The 22,172-nt window shown below is 41.7% G+C and overlaps 1 protein-coding gene across 1 annotated transcript in view; it reads left to right on the top strand.

The window, feature by feature from the left end:
* Positions 1-22,172, top strand: part of SULF1 (sulfatase 1) — a 78,865-nt gene that overhangs the window by 54,505 nt on the left and 2,188 nt on the right. The window contains 7 exon segments of the mRNA XM_021688370.1: positions 44-140; positions 610-704; positions 1,226-1,291; positions 2,173-2,345; positions 6,196-6,338; positions 6,433-6,556; positions 8,329-8,362. Coding sequence (XP_021544045.1) covers positions 44-140; positions 610-704; positions 1,226-1,291; positions 2,173-2,345; positions 6,196-6,338; positions 6,433-6,556; positions 8,329-8,362 — 732 coding nt within the window.

Here is a 22,172-nt window from a genome sequence, read left to right on the forward strand (position 1 = left end):
TATAAACCTATTTCTAACGTTTTTGGTTTGTTTGTTTTTGCAGGTGCTTTATTCTTCCGAATGATACAATCCACTGTGAGAGAGAACTGTATCAATCGGCCAGAGCCTGGAAGGACCACAAGGCATACATCGATAAAGAGGTTAGCAGCGGCTGCGTGACTGGAAGATGTATTCCAAATGCAAGCTCAGCTCGCCAGCCCCATGGTGACTGGTGGGGCTCGCTGTGTGTCCACTTCATTTTTTTTTACAATGACAATTACATGAAAAATAGCGTAGCAAGATATTTATCTTTCCCTGGGGATGTCGTGATCGACCTGCCTGAAAACAAAATAGGGTGTGAAAAAATAGCGGGGATTGGCTCGATGACCTGTTGAAATCTCCCTGAGGAAATGATCCAGTTGTAAGTGAGGCATCTGTTAATGTTTATGTGTAGCACATCAGCAGGAGCATCGTGGTAGACATACTCTGTGCCCAGTTTGTTTCCAAGTTAATTATCTTCTCAGCAGAATAGCTGGAATTACGGAAGACAGAAAACAAGGTGAAAAGAGGGGCACCCGGCGTAGGAAATCCTGATCTTCAAATGTCTTTGTTCAAATACGTGTCTTCCAGATTGAAGCCTTGCAAGACAAAATTAAGAATTTAAGAGAAGTGAGAGGACACCTAAAAAGGAGAAAGCCGGAGGAATGTGCCTGTAGCAAACAGAGGTGAGTGTGCGGCCACCTCGCGGTCTTACTTCCAAACTCGTGTTTCCACAAGCTCCGGGGATAAGCACTGGGCTTGTTTCTCTCTTATACCAACAGAAAGCTTAGTAAACTGAATTTGTTATCATATACTGTAATGATCTAAACTGTTGGTCAAATGAAATATGTCCTAAACCTAAGGTGAAGGTTAAAAATCCCCATTAAGCTAAGATAGTTAAAGTAATCACTTGCCTTCTATTCTTCTTTCTGTTTATAAAGTGAATTGTCAGGGTGCCTGGGTGGCTCAGTTAGTTAAGCATCTGCCTTCAGCTCAGGTCATGATCCCAGGGTCCTGGAATCAGGCTCAGCATCGGGCTGGCTGATCAGCAGGGAGCCTGCCTCTCCCTCTGCCCCTCTCTCCATTTGTGCTCTCTCTCTCACTCTCTCTTAAATAAATAAATAAAATCTTTAAAAATAAAATAAAATGAACTGTCTGATCGAATGTGAGACTACGAAGACTCACTTTTCAATCTTCTTGCCCGTAGCTATTATAATAAAGAAAAAGGTGTAAAAAAGCAAGAGAAGGTGAAGAGTCATCTCCACCCATTCAAGTAAGTGAGTCTCTGTTTTCCACATTTGCTGGGAGTGGAGGACTGTCCACTGGGCACTTCTGAAACATAGTAGGGATCCCTGTCTCCCAAGTGGTGCTGCTTCCAAGCAAGCAGATTTAGCCAGGAGGGCACAGAGCTCAAGAAGTTGATAACAAAGCCCACACCTTGCCAAGAGACTACGGCGATGCTTTTGGAATCCTTTGAGGGGGAGCCACGAGGAGTTCTGCTCTAATTCTACGTGTGTTTTCTGTCAATGTATGGGATGGTAACTGGATTTTATTCTATGCACTGCTTTTTGTGAACAGTGATTGGGAAATGGGACCGTCTTGATTAGGTTGGTGTGTTCCATAGAATAGTCTGCAATCGTGCTGAATACTGAACATTGGGAGAAATACACATATTTTTAAAATAACAGTAAAATTGGCATGTGAAAGGGATTTAGTATTGAGCCTTGACAAAAGTTGAGCCCTTTATGGAAAAAACAAAATAATAACAAAAGGAAATTCTTTCCAAGTCATCTAATCCTGCTAACCATTGACTTTATGGCTGATGAGTACCGAGTCCCCACGGAGTTAAGCCATTTGTCCAAATGCTGTGGCTAGTGGGATCCATGGATTCATGTTGACATTTATTTCCACCAGTGTTTCCATGTAAATAAGGAAGAAAATGTTGATCTTTCCAGGCTCAGTAAAATTCTAAGAGAGTTTTGTCACTTCATGAGTTTGTCTTCACTCTTGCCAATTATAGTTCAAGGCCCTCTGTGAAAAATAAGTCATCTATTATTGTGTGTCTGCCTATTTGTGTGAGATTTGTAAGAACGATAATATTTTTCATTGGGAAAGTGCTTTCTGACCATGAACACATCCCTTCTGTTGGAACAGGGAAGCTGCTCAAGAAGTAGACAGCAAGCTGCAGCTTTTCAAGGAGAACCGTAGGAGGAAGAAAGAGAGGAAGGAGAAGAAACGCCAGAGGAAGGGGGAGGAATGCAGCCTCCCTGGCCTCACCTGCTTCACCCACGACAACAACCACTGGCAGACGGCCCCGTTCTGGAACTGTAAGTATTGTGTGGTTTTGGTTTGCAGGGTGTTTTGTTTTAGAAATATTTTTCCCAGTTTTGGGGTGCCTGGGTGGCTTAGTGGGTTAAGCGTTGAGTCTTGGTTTTGGCTCAGGTCACGATCTCAGGGTTGTGAGATCGAGCCCCACATGGAGCTCCTCACTCAGCTCAGAGACTCTCCCTCTGCCGCTGCCCCTCCCCCCACTCGTGCTCTCTAAATAAATACATAAATAAAATCTTTAAAAAAAAATATTTTTCCCAGTTTTACTGAGATATAGTTGACAAACAGCACTGTATAAGTTCAAGGTGTACCGCATAATGACCTGACTTCTGTGTATTGCAACGTGATGACCACAATAAGTTCAGTTAACATCTGCCACCTCATCTGAGTTGCCAGTAACTGCCGCCATGTGGAGAGACAGCAACTCACACTACAGTTACTAAGACTAGGGCTTCAGCAGCGTGAAACCAGGGATCTAGAATGATTCAAGAGGAGAGCATCATACTATTTTCTGTACTGGCAACTAGAATGATCTTGCCAAAAATTACGGTTTTCTTTGGAAATTTGTTTTTGTATTTTATTTGAAAATGCCAAGCTCGCCCTCGGTGTTTCTCCTGATGGTGTTATTTCACATACTGCCCAGCTCCTGGCAAAGTTCCTACCCAATAAGATGGGGTTTAGTTATATCTATTACTAAATAACTAAATAAATGGATGAACAATCTTGCCTCGAATAGATTCTGTTTCTGCTTTATTTCATGTCATGCTCTAAGTGTAATAAAGGGAAGTGAAAACCCCTTCGATGCAGGGGCTGTATTCTAATTCTCAGTCCCCTTTAGTACCTGGCACCGTGCTCACAAAAGAATAGGGACTCTACAAAATATGCGGTTTTATTTATTTTTTTTAAAAAGATTTTATTTATTTGACAAAGAGAAAGACAGCGAGAGAGTGAACACAAGCAGGGGGAGTGGGAGAGGGAGAAGCAGACTCCCCTTGGAGCAGGGAGCCCGATGTGGGGCTCGATCCCAGGACTCTGGGATCACGACCTGAGCTGAAGGCAGACGCTTAATGACTGAGCCACCCAGACACCCCAAAATATACAGTTTTACATGGAATTGCTGATGATATGGAAAAAAAAAAATTGTGCCCTTTTTTTTTTTTTTTTTTTTGGAGAGAGAGCGCACAAGGAGGGGTTGGCAGGGGAGGGCAGAGGGAGAGGGAGAGAGAGAATCTTAAGCAGGCTCCACACCCAGCGCAGAGCCCAATGCAGGGCTCGATCCCAGGACCTTGAAATCATGACCTGAGCCAAAATCAAGAGCTGGACACTTAGCCAACTGAGTCACCCAGGCACCCCAACAATTGTACGTTTTTAAAATTCACACTTACATGTGCTTTGGTGGCCTATGCACAGTATTAACTGAGGTTATCTAGGAATAGTGCCCTAAATTTTTGTGACACATCATCTGATTGAAGGCTTACCATCCCGAGTAGCTAAAACTACAAATCTTCTCATTGAAAAGATCCCAGGATACCACCTGGGTCAGTGTTTCTCAAAATGGGATTTGGAGACTCCAGGAACCCAAGGCCATTCTTGGGGTTTTGGGACCTATCTCTGAGGACCTTTGTTTTATCTTTCCATTCTGATGCTTTTTGATTTCAGTGTCCAAGTTTGCATTTTCATTTCCAGCCACATCTAGGCCAAGTAAACTCTTAAACTCATAGCATTTAACTTTTAATCTCGTTCCGTAAACTGGGGCGTGAGGATCTCTGAGGATCATTCAGGTTGCAGGGGTCCATTCCCCACCAAGTTCTGGGCTAGGGCACAGGAAACACAACAATCTGAATTATCGTTTCTGTGGGGCAAAGATGACTAGATGGAGCAAAGCGGATCTTTAGGGCAGTGAAACTACTTTGTATGACACTATACTGGTGGATACATGGTGTCATACATTTGGCAAAGCCCATAGAACATACAACACCAAGAGCAAACCCTAATGTAGGCTATAGACTTTGGGTGATGATGTGTCAATGTAGGTTCATCAACTGTTGCAGATGCATTACTGTTGTGAAGGATGTTGATAGTGAGGAAGGTTGGGCATCTGTGGAGATGGGGTAGTCTCTAGAAATTCTCTGTGTCTTCTCAGTTTTGTTATGAACCGTTTTATGCTCTAAAAACTCTATTAAAACAAAATTTGAAAAAATCATTTCTCATTCATTGTTTAAAACATCTTTTTCAGCTTAAGGGGATAGTGTATTTAATACTAGATGGGGGGGCACCTTGGTGGCTCAGTCAGTTAAGCGTCTGCAGCTCAGGTCGTGATCCCAGGGTCCTGGGATCAAGCCCCGAGGTGGGCTCCCTGCTCAGCAGAAAGTCTGCTTCTCCTTCTTTCTCTCTATCTTTTTCTCACTCTCTCTCTCTCAAATAAATAAATAAAATCTTAAAAAAAAAGTATTGGATGGAGGTTAAGTAGCATGTAGTGGTTAAGAGTATACCCTCTAGGGGCACCTTGGTGGCTCAGTTGGTTAAGTGTCTGCCTTCAGCTCAGGGTCCTGGGATTGAGTCTGTCATCAGGATCCCTGCTCATCAGGAAGTCTGCTTCTCCTCTTCCTTTCCCCTTCCCTGTTTGTGTTCTCTCTCTCTCGCTCCTTCTCTCTCTCAAATAAATAAATAAAATCTTTTAAAAAAAAGAGAGAGTGTACCCTCTAGCCAGACCCCTAAGGCTGCCACTCGTCAGCTGTGTGACCTTGGATAAATTACTTAACTTCTCTGTGCCTCATTTTTCCCATCTGTAAAATGGAATAACATAATTTCTGTCTCTAAGGTTCTTTTAAGGATGAAATGAGTTAATACCTGCAAAGTACATAATGAACATTGAATGCTCATTAAGTGGGCCTATCCCAATTGTTTTAAAAATATTTGCTAGGCAGCACATTTTTAAAAGTCAATTATCATTGCAAGAAAGGTCAACAAATTTGGAAACTGCCTTTCTATAAAAGAAGATCAGGTAGTTTGTTTTGTTTTGTTTTAATTTGACATCTGTTTTATATACTTTCCACCAGTTAACCAGTGAACCTCTGCATGGTACAAAACATGTACATGGTCATAGCCCATTTCATGTTAAAACATTGTTGGGGCATCTGGGTGGGCACAGTCAGTTAAGCGTCCAACTCTTGGTTTCAGCTCAGGTTGTGATCTCAGGGTCGTGAGATTGAGCCCTGAGTCGGGGTCTGCGCTCAGCGTGGAGTCTACTTGAGATTCTCTCTCCCTCTCCCTCTGCCCCTCCCTGTGACACGCACGCGCATGCATGTGCGCCGTCTCGCAAATAAATAAATCTTTAAAAAAAAAAAAAAGTTGCTACAAAGATCACAACTAATCCCCTCTTTCTGTGCACCATTTTTGAGGTGTGGCCATGACACAGAGAACAAACAAGGGCACCAGGTCCATCTCTGTACTATGCAGCTATTTTTTTCCTTTTTTAAGAAAAGGTAAGAATAACCAGAAATACAAGTTCTGATCATTTCCTTCCTATTCTCCACTCACTCGCCCTATTTTAGAGACCACTGCCTGATGGTGGGGGACAAACTAATGTGCCTAAAACTTCACCTTGGCCTTCAGTCTGTATTCATGATCATAGATTGCCACTGTTTTTCCCATTTTCCACCTCTTCCCACAGCAAATTGTTTAGATGGGGGAAAACATAATTTTTTTTAACATCCAACCACGTAGTAGTTACAAGACAGAAAATGTGCCCCTTTCAGTATAAAGATAAGGAAATGGTAGAATGGCTAGCCTGCCTCCATTTTTTGCTTTTTCATTCTTTTCATTTCGTTGTTCTGTTTTTACCAACAGTGGGATCTTTCTGTGCCTGCACGAGTTCTAACAACAACACCTACTGGTGTTTGCGTACGGTTAATGAGACTCATAATTTTCTTTTCTGTGAGTTCGCCACTGGCTTTTTGGAGTATTTTGATATGAATACAGATCCTTATCAGGTAAGTCGATACATTTTCGTGTAATGAAGTTTGTTGACAATAAACTAGCCAGAACCTGAGCTTACCTTTCCTGTCCTGGCCTCTTGGTCCGCAGCTCACAAACACAGTGCACACGGTGGAACGGGGCATTTTGAATCAGCTACACGTACAACTCATGGAGCTCAGGAGCTGTCAAGGATACAAACAGTGCAACCCAAGACCGAAGGGCCTGGAAGTTGGTAAGGGCCGGGCGGGGGGGGGTTCCTGTATTTCCTGGTAAATTCTTTATGTCGAGTTTCTGCTGCCTGTGAAACGTCTCTAGGCATAGATGCACAGAGTTTAGGATACTTACAGGGGAGACTTTCCAGGCAGTTCTGAACATAATGTGTTCTCAAAGTTTACCTCTGGGAGCATTAATGAAAAAGCTAATGCGCCCAAAGATTTGGTGAGCATTTTATTTCAGTTTCTCCCACACGTTTGTTCTACTAGTAAAGCTTCCTGAATGAAGCATCCACTGGCAGGTGGGACGAAAGCATGGGGGATTTATTTGTCATCACTGCCAAACAGGCATAATATAGACTCTAGGTAAACCGGGATATCCTTACATTTTTAGATGAATTTGGACGGAAACACCCAATGCCCTGTTTCTGCTTATCACAGTTGGGAGCTGCCCCAGGGGGATCCCTGCCCCGGACACAGGCAATTAGATTTCTTTTACCAGGATTTCCCCTCTGAAACTAGAGATACTTGAGTAATGCACTGTCTTGGGCTCTAACAAGCATTAGAGGGCCCATATGGAGTCAGCCAAATGTTCCCTCCCCAGGCTGCCGCGTTAAACTAACTTATCTCTCCTTTGGTTCATAGGGCCGCAGTTCTTTTCAGTCTGTCCCTGCCCTTTCCTAGTTGATGAGAATACTGATTTTCTCCTAATTCCGGTAGAACTGTAAATTCCAGCAGTCCACAGAAGGAAGGAGAAAGAGCTAGCTCTGGCAAGGGCATGGGCATCAGCAGAGCCTGCCAACCCCAAAAGGGCAAAGAGCGGGACTCCCCAGCAGTGGGGAGCACTCTGCAGGAACCCCTTGTGTGCAGCTGGGTTTTCTCAGCATCCTTAAAGCCGGTGTCTCAGGGTCATGTGACTGGAAGGGGGGTCCATTCCCCAAAAGATCAACATCCGCCACCTGTCATCTCCACCATTGTAGGGTCCTGAGGCTTTCGAGCAGCAAAGGTCCCATAAGAAATTATAAACCCTGTGAGAGGGGTCACCTCACAGCTATCAGCCAACACTTCTCAGTTAACACCTTACTCAGATGAGTGGCCCGCAGAGAAGTCCAGTCTGACAACCCCACTCAGCTCAAATCTTTTCAGATTATCTTGCTTCTCTGTTTGAGCTTTTCCTCAAATCTTAGCCCTCCACACACCAAAAAGGGGAGGGGGGAGGAAGCCCAATAAGGCCTAGAAATTAAACCAGTTACTAGAAACACTAGAAATATTACACCCAGACATTTCTCCCCCAAAAGACCTCGCTCTCTTACAGGTGATGACGTAACTGCCCAGAGAAGTCTGACAGTCTCTTGGGATGACACACCAGGGGGAGCTCGTGATTGCTGTTCGGCCCAAAGTAGTCCTCTCCACCTTCTAGACGATTCCTCAGGGAGATGATCATTGGCCCTTTTTTTTTTCCAAGTGTCTTGTCTCAAAATAACCAACACTGTACTGAGACTGACTGGAAGGACTTCTCTTCCTGCTCTTAAATGGGCTCTCCTCCTTTCCCATTGCACTCGTGTTTCAAATGAACTCTTCTGCATTTTATCTCAGACCTTTTTATTTATAGCTTTCAATCCTCATTTTGAACCTGTCTACTAGAAAAGCTCTGTGGGACTCCAGCACTGTCTGTATTTAACACAATCTATTTCTTTCTAGGATTTAGATGTTGTGCATGGAAAACCACGTAGTGAATGGTTTTATGAGTTCTAAAGCTAACATAAATTACTCTTGTATTTTCCTATATCAGGAAATAAAGATGGAGGAAGCTATGACCTACACAGGTATTCACACTTTTTTATTCTCCCCCCGCAGCTTCTTTTCCCAATAATTGCATGATCCAGCCATTTCAACTAATTTCCGTTTCTCACCATGTTGCACAGAGCATAGTGTGGGGTGCATGCATGTGCTAACAGCATTCTCCTCCAGATTGTGTCCTTGGTTGCAGATCTGTCATTTTGCTTTAAATCAGCTGACTGTCACCGCAGGATGTCTCTCAGAGCATTTACTCCATGTGTGTTTGCTCATTAGATGATGCTTTTAAGCATGGAATGATGTGAAAGGGGAAAAAAAAAAAAAACCCAGAATGACCTTTGGAAGCCCTGGGGAGAGGTTGGGAGAATGATTTCCCTTGTGGTGCTTACACGTTGATTTGCTGGAGAGGCTTCATGGAAACTAGTTCGAGATTTTTATGAAATATAATGTCAAAGACCCAAAAGGAGTAATGGGAATTTCAAGAGCATTCTGAAGCTGAAGTTGGAGGAAATAGGTGCTTCCTTGTTAAGAGTCCTTAATTAACTTGGGTGGGGAAAAGCAGCGGTGATAAGGATTCAGAAGGCTCTGTAGGGTGGTGGTTGGTGAGGAGAAGGCGCTGGGGCCAGGGACAGAGAGGTCCTTGCATTAGCACAGAGACGATACCGCCTGACACGCCCAAACTTCATAAATAGGCCTCAGCCCAGCCATCTTGTTTCCTCCGACCCCCACTCATCCTTCCTCTCTCATCGTGTTCTGGAGGTGGGCACCCACACACCTGGCATCGTCAGCCCTTGATAATTTTCCACTCTGAGCGTAGACCTCAGGTGGGTTTGTCAGAAACGTGCCGTGTGGGACAGAAGGGGACTGACCTTACCACCTCTATGGTGGGGAAACTGAGGCACAACGTGTCGGCACCCTCGCTGATGAATCCATCAAAGGAACATGGACTTCCTTGGTGCCATGCCAGGGCACCCTGTCTGCCCCACCGCCTCCCCTCCAGCCTCCTGAGCTCTAGTCTCAGATTCCCCCTTTACCAGGGCAGCTCACTGGTCTGACCAGAAGCTAAACAACTGGAAAGGTGAGGGGTAGGGGGAGGGGAGATGTAAACAACTAACAAAACAAAGAAAGCTGGGCTTTTGAGGATCCTTAATAACCATGTATGTATCTCTTCTTTTTCTCTTCTCTCTGTCTTCTTTCCTTTCCTGGCTCTGCCCCCACCCCGACCCCACATCACCCCCAGCACACATAGGACAGAGCAGAAGAACCCACTCTTAAGCTGGTCTCACCCGGGATATGGGCTGACGAGGTAATATCCCACACACAGGCACTCCTTCGCCTGCCCCCCAGGGGCCACATTAAGACCTTTCCAAAGCGTGACACTTTAAACGGACCTAACACTAAATATTGACTTTACAGTTATTTTATGATGCACTCAATTTTACAGCGAAGGGATTTTCAGTCGAGCTTTCTTTTACTCCCTGTCCTGGAGGTAAAAGGCTATGAACGGGCGACTTAAGACTTAAGAGCTGAGTCAGAGAGCTCTTCTCCATCCAGTCATCCCCGGACAACTTTGAGATGAGGGATGTGGAACCGCACTCCGGTCATAAATAAGTGGCAGACATCTGGGACTCCTCCTTCTCCCTTCCCTGCCACCACCACTAAATCCATCACCCGTCAGGTCCTTTGTCACAGCCTTGGTGACCCGTTATTGATGGGTCGCCTGTCTGAGAACGTGGCTGTGTGTGAAAGTGACAGAGTGTTTCCTGTCGCCTTCCTCCTTCCCCCCCCCCCCGGAATTCTTTACCAAAGGACAAATCTAAGGATACTCTATAACTCAGAATGACTGGCATTTTGGGGTCCCACCGTTTTGTAAGGCAGGGAGCAAGCTGACTTTCAGCGGGTAGCCACGGTGCAGGCAGGAAATCATGAAACAGGGTTACTGAGAGAGTGTCCGCCTGTCACACCCGGGGACCCTCGGGATACCCAAAAGCGGTGTTTGACGTGGCCTCACCTGCTCGCGGTGTCCCAGTGGACTGAAAGGGGACAGATGTCAAACAAGCCACTGTCTACGTGGACCTGCTGAAAAACCCGTCTCCAGATGGTGTCTGCGGGTACACGGCCCTCCAGTGACAGCACTCCTGACAGGCTTCCTCAGAAGCCCGCATTCTTCAAGAAGATTCTGATTTTTTATTTTTATTTTTATTTTTTGGAAAACTAATCAAATGCATTTTTAATCATAAAATTCCATTATAAAGGACTTTGAGAAAACTGGTTAGCGACCAAACCTGAAGAATTTGAAATTCGAGAATTCAGCTGAGTGTTTCAGAAGCATTCACCTTGCTTGATTGACTACATAATAGCTTTAACTGCCTTCCATTTTGTGGGTTTTGAAAAATTCATCTTTAGATTTGTTTAAATGGGCTTCGAAAAGCAAGTCCGTTCCTTGTTCAACTTCGTTATTTATTTTATTTCTTGATGGGGCTGTGGCCAGTGCCTGAGGCCAGGCCCCCTGAGAGGCTCGGTCATTTTCCAGTTAGGACAAGCACAGAGTAAGGGCACCGCTCAGAAAGTAACCCCCATGACTCAGGAGATCATTTTTGGCTCGAGTTGAAAGCAGTCATTTCTGTGTTGCAAAATAGAATGGGATCAACAGGTTGAGGGGGTGTTTATTTTTCCCATTGCTTAGGAAAACTGACGTTGCTGCCCTTTGATGTCCCGGAAATGCTCCTGGCAGGCATGGGGTGCGTCCAGCGGCTGTGCGGGGCAGACGGGGGGCTCTGGGTGGCCTCGTGCTGGCTGCTCCCTGGATCCTGGGGTGCCACACCCTGGAGACCAGCAGGCCACACTGTGCTTCACCCTCAGCAGCCACGCTTCTGCGCACCTTGCTTTTGCATGTTTTGATTCATCTCCCCTGGGGCAACAGCTCATGCCTTGCAGATGGATGTAGGTGAGCTAGCTGTGTGTTAGAGCCTGATTAGTAGCCAGTCTGCCTTGGGTTCAAGTCCTGCCTTGCTTAGTAAGTAGATGAGAATGGAAGCCCCAGTAATGATGAGTCTTATTAGTAAGGTGTACATGGGATGCAAAACGTTAACATGAAGGAGAGAGTACTTGAAAGGGAATAGTGACATCATAATTCCAAAGAATGTTCCTATATTTTATAAGAGACACAAAAAGAGACACTCATCAGCACCACCGCCATCTCGTTCATCACTCTTTGGTAATCCAGAGTTCAGTCTTTTTTCTGAACTGCCTGGACTTCGTGAAGGACAGAACCCAACCTCCACTACCCTGCTCTGTGTTACTTTAACGAAGCTTCACCTGGTTCTCTTCTCTCTGTCACATCTCAGAACTCCATTATATTGATTTTTTGTCTCCATATTTCTTTCCAGTTCTGTTGAAAAATAATTGACATGCATCACTGTCTAAGCGCATTTTATTCGTAAGCTGCCTTGCTAGCCCCATTGGACTTTTCTGTTTAAGATGCTTGACCAGGAGTTGGGTCAAGTCAGGGATTGGGGTTAAAGGGACCAGCCTCCTCAAGTAGCAGAGGACTGAGGGTCAGAGTTGTTAGGGTGTGGGTCAGAGGCAGGGCCGCTGTGTGGGATGCAGGCACTGAAATCCAGCCAAAGCTCTGCTAGACAGGCCATGCCAACTGGTGGCATGGTGCCAACACACCCGTGGCCATGCTGGTCAGAATCAGGGGCAGGGACAAGTCAGGATTCATCTAAGCTCCCAAAGAATTCTAGAATTTGGTCTTACTTTTCCAGTAGTGATTCTACTTCCAGTGCCTTGTTTCTTGTACCATAGAAGAAGAAACAAACATGTTGCAGGACTTGAAGACCCTTTCCTCCAAACTGAGGAGTGAAATTTACCTGTAATCAGCTTCAAAATTGAGAGGAAGATGAGAAGGGGAGAAATCAATCTCTTTCATCCATTCAATAACTAAAGAAGGAAAGAATCTACATGGCCACCTCTATGCAAGCCACTGCCTTCTAGGAGAACATAGCAAGTATTATCATTACAACACAGAAAACAAAGTGCTCTGACAGGGAAAGACATGACGCTATAAGAGCCTTGTGGGGCCCCTAACCCAACCCCAGGGAATCCTGGGAAGCTTCCCAGGGAGGCGGCATTTAATGCTGCATGTGGAAGGCAACCCTAGCATGATCTAGAATAGGATATTGAAGGAAGAAAACCAGTCCAACTAGAAGAGAGTGTTTTTTCAAAGGCAAGATTCATTTGGGGGTATTGTGATCAATTTAAAGTAAGGACAAGGAAGGGAATTGTGGGATAAGCAGAAGGGGTCAACAGCGCTGTTTTCATGAAGAGTGTTATATATAGCGTGACCCACAGAATTTGTCTTCCAAACAAGGATATTTCCACCTGGAAGGGGTAATAAAAATAATTAAAATTATCTAAATTTGATACCTGTATTTGCTAACCAATGACTTGATCAGTGGATTTATGAAATAATTGTATTTAAAAATGATTTTCTAAACTAAAATTCCAAAAATTCTGGACAAATGCTAAATGGAAGAGGATGCAAGTCCAACAGACATAAACTGGGATCATCCCAGGCAATCTAGACAATTTGGTCACCCTGGTTGCAGACTGTGTCAGAAGATTGGATCTTTATCCTGAATGCAATAGGGAGATATTCAAGAGTGTTATAAACTGTGAGAAATAAGAGAGGATTTGGGTCGATCAGATTAGGTGACATACATAGTTGTGAGGACAGTTTTGTGGGTGGGGTTAGTCACAAGGTCTGGCTCCATTGCCTCCCAATTTGGGGACAATTTCTAGCAGTATTACCTGACTTACATTGTTCCCACACTCTCCTAAGTACTTTACATATGTTAAATCACTTAAACGTCACAATAACTTTATAAGGGCAGCACTGTTAGCCCCATTTAATTGATGAGAAAATTGAGTCACAGATAGACCAAGTAACTTTCCCAAGATTATATAGCTGATAAATGATGGAGTACCTACCCAAGGAGTCTGAAGCTAGCATGTGCTTTTAATCTCCATACTGTGCTGATTCTCTCAAACAATTTAACCTTCTAACTTCATTTTCTCATCTGTAAAAAGGTGATCTTATACATATACATAATAATACATAAGGATTACATGAGCTGATATCTGAAAAGTGCTTAGCACATGTAAGCCCTGAATGTATATTATTCTATGAACGATGTTTGGTAATAAAGTTGAATAGTGAGAGAAATATCAAAGAACCCCAGAATTTTGAAGGACATTTACCTTCACATTAATGGGTAATAAAATTAGTGGGCTTTTTAAAATAATGAAATATTAAGAAAGAGGGAAAATTATGTTCATTTGCCCCCATAAGCAGGTATGCGCTTTTAATCAGCCATTGACTATACAAAGTTACTCATCTATAGATAAATGACATAACTTACTATTTATAGTTCTACACTGCCTTCTTAGCTGAACGTTCATAGTCTTGTATTTGTGAAATAAATAGGTGTTCTTGCAATTCAATAAAATTAGTGCGCTAGAAATCTTCTATGCATAACAAATAAAAAGGTATTTACGATTGATTGGCTCTTAGTTATTTTACAGGACACCGAATTCAGAGTCTCTGAAATTTCAAAACTCAAAGCAAATTCCATTTCAGTCTAAAACATGCTGTGTTTCAAGCAGCCTGGATGTCACGCACAAGGCACACCGCTTTGGTCCCAAATATTGGAATCCCTGTGCCTTCAGAAAAACATTCAAAGGGGACACAGAAAAACAGGGAAGGGCTTAGGAGAAAGGAATGGATATGTGTTAGTGCAGATACTCTGCTGAGGCTCTCTCAATTTTGAAAATCAAATGATTGCCCTCAGAACTGAAAGCTGGGAGGGGAATATAGCCATGTCAACGAAAACATCCCTCCAGTGAGCAGCGATCAACGGAATTACAAGGCTTCTGACTGACCTATTGTTTGCCCCTTGAAATGAGAGACACCTAGCCCGGTGAAAGTCAAAGTTTGCTGTTGAGCACAAGTACCCAGAATCATCTAGAGGTGGGGGCTGTAATGGAGGGCCTCCCACCGTGCTGAGGAAACCCGAGGACGTGAAGAAGAGGGCCAGGAAATTGTGGAGGGAGTGATGCTCAAATTTCATTTTGAAGGCTGAGCGCCGACTCAGATGCTGAGGCAGGGAAGCACATTCTAGGAATAAATGCCAGTGCTGAGGAGGGAGAGAGCCTGGTGTTTTCAGGAAACGCCACTGTTTTGGTGACGCTTCGTCAGAGGCCATGTGCGGAGTAAGAACAGAGCAGGCCGCTGAAGTCGGTAGGCATCAGGCAGTCTCTGTAGAAACTACTCTTTCTGCTTCGTAGGACACCAGTAGTCCTTGTGGATTAGAACTGCTCCAGAAGAGTTACAATTCCACGCATACGTGGTCTCTGCTACCCACGTGTAGAGGGGGACATAATTACTGGTCATGTTTTTAAAGATGTATTTATTTTTTTCAGGGAGAGGAAGCAGGGGGAGAGGCAGAGGGAGAGAGGATCTCAAGCAGATTCCCTGCTGAGCGCAGAGCCTGACACGGAGTTTGATCTCATGACCCTGAGATCACGACCTGAGCCCAAAGCAAGAGTCTGAAGCTTAACAGACTAAGCTACCCCTGGTGCCCCTAATTATGTGGTCATGCTTTTAAAAGTAAATAAGTGCCATCCAGAAAGAAATGCGACTCAGCTTGAGACCTGCGTGTGCTTTTGAATTTCTCTTAGGGGTTTTACAACCTTTCTGTTTCCCAGGTTGGGTGAGAATTACCTGGAACTTGAAATCATCCACTTTTATTCCAAAAATTCATTTTTCAGAACAAACCTATTCATACGTTTGCTCCCCGAATAAAGAACTTCAGAATGGCCCAAGAAAGAGGGCTCCTTTTGTGACATGAGGACTGGCAGAAACCAGGACGGAAATGCGGACAATTTAGTTCTAATGTCTAACAAGGATTTTGACTTAATGTTTTGATACAATGGTGCATGTACAGAAAACTTGCAAGAACACTTCCAAGAAATTTTACCCCATTTGCCTTATTGTTTTCCCTTGTTCTCCGGCTCTTTTTCCACATACACACACATACTTCTTCTTTTTTTTTTTTTTCCCTGAATCATTTATAATTTGCCGATATCATGTTTTTTTATATATAAGAGCTTTAGTACATATTTCCCAAGAACAAAAACATTCTTACGTAACTCTTGTACACTTACCAAAATCAGGCAATTTAACACTGATACAAGGCTATTATCTAGTCCACAGTCCTTATTCAAATATTGCCAATTGTCCCATAATGTCATATTTATGGTTTGGAGAGGATTTTGTTTTTCTGGTCAGGGATCCAATCCGGAATCACACATTGTAGTAAATTGTCATGTCTTTTAGGTCTCTTTCCATCTGGAATAGTTCCTCGACTTTTCATTACTATTCATGACATTCTAAAGTATACAGGCCAGTTATTCTGTAAAATGTCCCCCAGTTGGGGTTTTTCTGGTATTTCCTCGTGATTGGACTAAAATTGTGCATTTCTGAAGGAATGCCATAAACGTGGAAGTGTGCACTCCGGTATATCTTTTTTTTTTTTTTAAGATATATTTATTTATTTATTTGAAAGAGAGTGGGGGAAGGGCAGAGGGAGAGGGAGAGAGAGAATCTCAAGCAGATTTTGGGCTGAGTGTGGAGCTCGCCGTGGGGCTCGATCTCACGTCCCTGAGATCATGACCTGAGCCAAAATCAAAAGTCGGACACCCAGCCCACTGAGCCACCCAGGCATCCCTCAAGATATTTTATAAGGAGATCCATGACATCTGTTTGGTGGTCTTACCTTTGATTACTTGATTCAGAGGTGGTTTGCTAGGTTAATCCACTATAAAATTACTATTTTTCCTTCTTTAATTAGTAATTCATCCACTAGCTTTTGAGGAATTCATAATTCTTGCCTTAAGCATTTTGATGACTGCAAAATGATGATTTTTTCCAACTTCATTATTCTTGCTACATTTCTTAAGTGGTACTCTGCCATAGAGAAAAAAATGCCCTTTTCTCGTTTATATGTATATATGGATGTATAGCAATAAGGATTCATAGATCCTTATTTTATCGCATGGAAAACCTTTTGCTACCATTATTTATTTTGATGATCAAAATATCCCAGTTTTAGTCAATGGTGTCCCTTCAGGTGGCTTCCATGTCCTTTTGGGGTGTCCCCATCATCTTTTGAGCGCTCCATTGCTTTCAAGCCTAACTATGTTCCAAGTTCACCTTGAAGTTTCACTCCCCCACATCTGGAATCAGCCATTTCCCCAAAGATCCCCAGTTCCTTTTAAGTGGGGAGTGGCATTTGGACCCAAGATCTGGGTTTGAGGTGCATAAAATTGTTACAGAAGCATCTTTGTATGTAGACCCTTTGGGTGGACAGAGCTAAAATACACACGCACGGGTATTGACAGCCATTCCTCTTTCTATAGATGCAGAGAATGTGTGGACGTAGCTACCTAGATATATTAAAAACCATATGTTCATACTGATACCTCTAATTCTAACTCAACAGCTCAAGATTCATTCTAGTCTTCTAGTTTCTATGTGGTAACTTCCTTTTCCAGCTTTAAGAAGTCTAGTTCCCATTATCCTCAAAGGATTGACTCATCTGTTAAATGCTACAGCACACAGAAAGCGAGTTCCGAATTGCTAGATCCTACATCTGTAAACACAAACCTGCTAACTAGAGCTCAGGATATTTTGCAGGTCCTTCTGTCTTTAGAAGGAGAAAAAAATAGCACTGTGTTTGGAGTTACTGGGGCTGGCTCCCTGCTACCTCCTCCTTTATTGTGGTTCTGTTACTCATTTGAAATAGACCAAGGTTTGTTTATTTCCGTCTGTATTCCATTTTTGGGTCTATTTTTTCTCATCACTGGTAGTGTAATTTTCTTTTTCAGTGTGTAATACTTTAACATAGTTCCAAAAGTCGAAACTGCCAAAAGCATATGGAGAGAAATGTTAGTCCTTCCCACCAGCTCTTCCCACACGTGGGACGTAGGTAACCAGACTCATCAGTTTCTGTTTTACCTTGCTGTGTTTTTGTTGCAGTAGTAAGCAGATGGTGATATTTGATTTCTCTTACTTTCTTACCTCGAGGGTAGCATACTATATATACAGTATTACACTTGGTTTCTTTTTCACTTAAATTACTATTGTCACTTTAAAATCTATCCTCTCCATCAGTTCATAGAGATCTTCCCATTCTCTTTTTCACTTCTTCATAGTAATCTACTGTGTGGCTGTACCGTAATTTATTCAGCCACTCTTTTATGTATGAGATTTCAGTTCTTCTCATATTTTGCAATTACAAATTGTGCTGCAGTAAAGAACCTTGGGCAAATATGTTTCATGTTCTTGAAGATATCTTCAGAGTAAATTCCTAGTTGTGGGATTACTGGGTCAAAAGTAAATGCCTATATGGACATATTAAATGCTGCCAAATTTCCCTCCATATGGTTTGCACCATTTTGCATTCCCATCATCAGTATATGAGTGTCTGCTTTCAACAGCTGTCAAGCTTTTAAATTTTTTTCCAATTGAATGAGAAAGAAAGGGTATCTCAGTATTGTTTGGATTTGTATTGCTCTTATTATGAGTAAAGTTGAACATGTTTTTGAAAGTTTAAAGGCCATGTTACTTTCCTTTTGTAGATTATCTGGTTATGTCGTATGCCCTTTATCTGGTTTTTGAAAGGATTATCAGGAAGAACTTGTACCTTTACAATGCTGAGTCTTCTATCCAGGAACAAAAGCTATCTTTCCACCTGGTTAAGTAAATTTCTAGGTCTCTCAGGAGCTTTCTAAACTCACTTCTTAGAGGTTTTGCACATTTCTTGGTAAGTTTATTCATAAGTATTTTAGCTTCTCTCTTACTGTTGTGAATAGGGTTTTCCTCCATCATTAAAACCTCTTCGTATTCTCATTTGTGTATATGAGGGCTATCGATTTCTGTATATTAATTTTATATCCTGCTACTTTAAAAAATATTTCTACTTTTGAGTTAATTTTGTCATCGATTCTCTTGGGTTTTCCAGTTGTACTTGTCGTACATTTGTGAATAGAGATAGCTTTGCTTCTTTTCTAATTTGTTGGCTCTGATTGATCCCTCCTGTTGGACTGAATGAACTAATACTTCCAGTACAATGTTATCTTGCTCCTGATTTTTTGAAAATGCTTTTCAGATTTCCCCATTAAGTGAGAGGGAGGTTTAGGACTAAGTTGTATACATCTTCATCATGTTAAGGAACTAGCCATTGATTTTTTTTTTTTTAGTGTTTTTATTACTAATGAATATTGAATTTGTCAAAGGCCTTTTCAGCATCTATGGAGATGCTCAAATAATTTTTCTCTTTCAATTTTCCAATATGATGTTATATTCCAATATGATATATTCCAATATGATATATTATATTCCAATTCAATTCTATTCTATTCTATTACAAAGATCTTCCAATATGATATATTACATTCCAATTATATTATATTATATTATATTATATTATATTATACAGATTTTCCAGTATGATATATTATATTAACAGATTTGCTAAGAATGAGCCAACCTTTCATTCCTGGAATACATTCCACTAGGTCATCATGTCTTATTTTCTTAATATAATATTGAATTCTCTTCAGTAATATTTTATTTAGGATTTTTGTATTATATTAATAAATAATACCAGTCCATAATTTTCTTTTTGTTTGTACTAGTGTTACCTTTTTAGGTATTGTATTAGTTTTCTATTGCTGCTGTAACAAATCACCACACTGTCTTAAACAACACAAATTTATTCTTTTATTTTTAGTGGTCAGAAGTCCAAAAATGGGTGTTACTGGGCTAAAATCATAGGGTGAGCACGTCTGTGTTCCTTCCGAGAGCTCTAAAAAAGGATCCCTTTCCTTGTCTTTCCCAGCTTCTGGAGGCTCCCTACATTCCTTGCCCAGGGCCCTTTCCCCCATCTTCAGAGCTGGTAGTGTAGGATCTTCAGATCTCAATCTGTGTGTGTCTGTGTGCGCATGTGCACGCACGTGTGTGTGTCTCAGACCTAGGCTTCTGGGCTCGCATCTTGTCACTCCCTTGCCTCCTTTTCCCAACTAAGGACTTTTGTGGTTACACTGGCCCCATCTGGATCCTTCAGAATAATCTCCACATATCAGCGTAATTTAAATCACATCTGCCAAGTCCCTTGTGCCATGGAAAGTAACATATCCACAGTTTCTAGGATTAGGATGTGGACATCTTTCTCCCTACCACAGCTAACAATGTTATAGTTGCTTCATAAAAAGAGTTTGAAAATTTTCTTTGATTTTCTATGCTTTAAAACAGTTTGTCCAGCATTCAGATTCTCTTCTCTTTGAAGGCTTGGTAAAATTCTCCTGTGAAACCAAGGGACCTGGTGCATCTTCGTAGTTTCTTAATAACCTTTCTTTCCCTTTGGAAATTGCTTTATCTAAACTTTCAATTGGGCCAATTTCTTTTTTCCTTTTTTTTTTTTTAAGATTTTATTTATTTATTTAACAGAGAGAGACATAGCAAGAGAGGGAACACAAGCAGGGGGAGTGGGAGAGGGAGGAGCAGGCTTCCCCCTGGGCAGGGAGCCTGATGTGGGGCTCGATCCGAGGATCCTGGGATCATGACCTGAGCCAAAGGCAGATGCTTAACGACTGAGCCACCCAGGTGCCGCAAGTCAATTTCAATGAACTATTTTTCCGGGCAACTCTTTGTTTCATCTGGGTTTTCTAATTCATTTGCTTTGAGGTCTACAAAGTGGTCTCTCATGTTTTAAATTTTGTAGATTTCAATGATTATTTCTCCCTTGTCATTTTTTATTTCATGTTATGTGAACTTTATCCCCTTTTTCTCAAGTAGCTGAACTAGTGATTGATTGTCTGTTTTGATACTTTCTTTAAGAACCAGGATTTTGATTTATTAGTTAGATATGGCATTCTTCTGTTCTCTACCTCATTAATTTTTGCTTTCACTTTTATTATTTCCTTCCTGGTGCTTTCTTTTGATTTACATTGTTCTTTCTGCAGCTCTTTTGAGTTTGGGGTTTAATTCATTTATTTTTTCAGGACGCCTGGGTGGCTCAGATGGTTAAGCGTCTGCCTTCGGCTCAGCTCATGATCCCAGGGTCCTGGGATCGAGCCCCACATCGGGCTCCTGGCTCAGCAGGGAGCGGGCTTCTCCCTCTCCCTCTCCCTCTGCCTCTCCCCTTGCTCATACTCTCTCTCTCTCTCTGTATCTCTGTGTCTCAAAAGAATAAATAAAATCTTTAAAAAATGCATTTATTTTTCATGATAAAAGTGTTTAAGGCTAAGAATGCTTAAAATGATGCATAAGTATCATGCCTTATGCGTCATAGGTTCTAATACATAGCGTTTTCATTATCATTTTCTTTAATTCTGCACTTCCAGGTTTGTATTTTCCTTTTCACCCAGATATGTTTGTCAGCTTCCAGGTAAAAGGGCTTTCTTGTTGTTTTAATGTTATTAATTTCTTGTTTCATTGTATTGTGTCAGAGTGTTTGTAATATTTCTATTTTATGCAACTTACTGATTTTTTGTGTGTGTGTAACCTAACACATAATCAAATAATGTGAATTTCTATGTGTGTTTGAGAAGGTGTGACTTCTACCCTAGGAGTATACTATTGGACACATTTAAATGAGAACTACCTGACTGATTATGTATTTAGGTCTTCTAGATTCGTATTTATTTTTAGTCCACTTGGCCTGTCTTAGATTATCACTTATTATTATGTTTCCATGTATTTCACTTGGCATCTTTTACAGATAGTTTCTTCTTTATAAAGATGGTTGCCTCCCCCTCCCCCTTTGGAACTTTGTAGGATTTGTATTTTTGTCCTATTGGTTGCTTTTGAACTTAAACGTTTTAATGCCCTTAGTCCCTGTTTCTTATTTAATCTTGTATTATCTCATTGATCAGTTTTTAATGATGTTCTTTGACTCCCAACTATTATTTCAAATCAGCTCTCAATGAGCTTCTTCTCTTTCAGCTTTTCTCTCTTCCCTCCCATTTCTAGTTACATTATTTTTACTTTGTCATATAAAATGTATATATTATCTTTCAACCCTTCTCCTACCTTTATCAAGTACTCCTAAATCTGATAAGTACATTAAATGCTCAGCATCAATGTTTTTGCTGAAATTTCTCCAGTGATTTCTTGGTTGGATGAAGACTGTTCAAGAAAAGCTGATGTGGACAGTGTTCCCTGCATTCTTACAGTTTAATTTTTAGACCTGTTTTTTCTGTAGCCTTGATACTTGAAAAAGAGCTTGGATGGTTTTAAGATCCTTGGTTTGTACTTTAATTTCTGATTTAAGATGGTTTTCACACCCTGGGGTGCTTGATTGAAAACACTTAATTTACTTGGCAATGTTGTATTGTGGTTTTCTTCACTTTATGGTTTATTTTGGCAGGGCATTTGGCATTTTCATAGGATGATAGATTTTGTTATTTTCTATTTTCTTTTATAACAATTTTGTCTAGATTTGGGTTTCTTTTCTTAATTTCATGGATTTCAAGTATTTATAAGATTTCTAGTTTAAGAGGATCCTTTCTAGTGGGTGTAACCAAGTCTACTATCTTTTTACTATTTTATTTTATTATTATTTGGGGATGGGAGTAGGGGAGGTTGTATGTCTTCGTTTTTTCTTTCTCTTTTTTCCTTACAGGATCTGACATTTCCCCCCTTTTGCTGCCCTTTTCCTTTATCTCCCAGTTTCCAAAGGATGTTGCTTCTTGCTTTGTGTCCTTTCCTCCCTC

The sequence above is a fragment of the Neomonachus schauinslandi genome, chromosome 4 (genome assembly GCF_002201575.2).
Source record: "Neomonachus schauinslandi chromosome 4, ASM220157v2, whole genome shotgun sequence".
Classification (NCBI taxonomy): domain Eukaryota; kingdom Metazoa; phylum Chordata; class Mammalia; order Carnivora; family Phocidae; genus Neomonachus; species Neomonachus schauinslandi.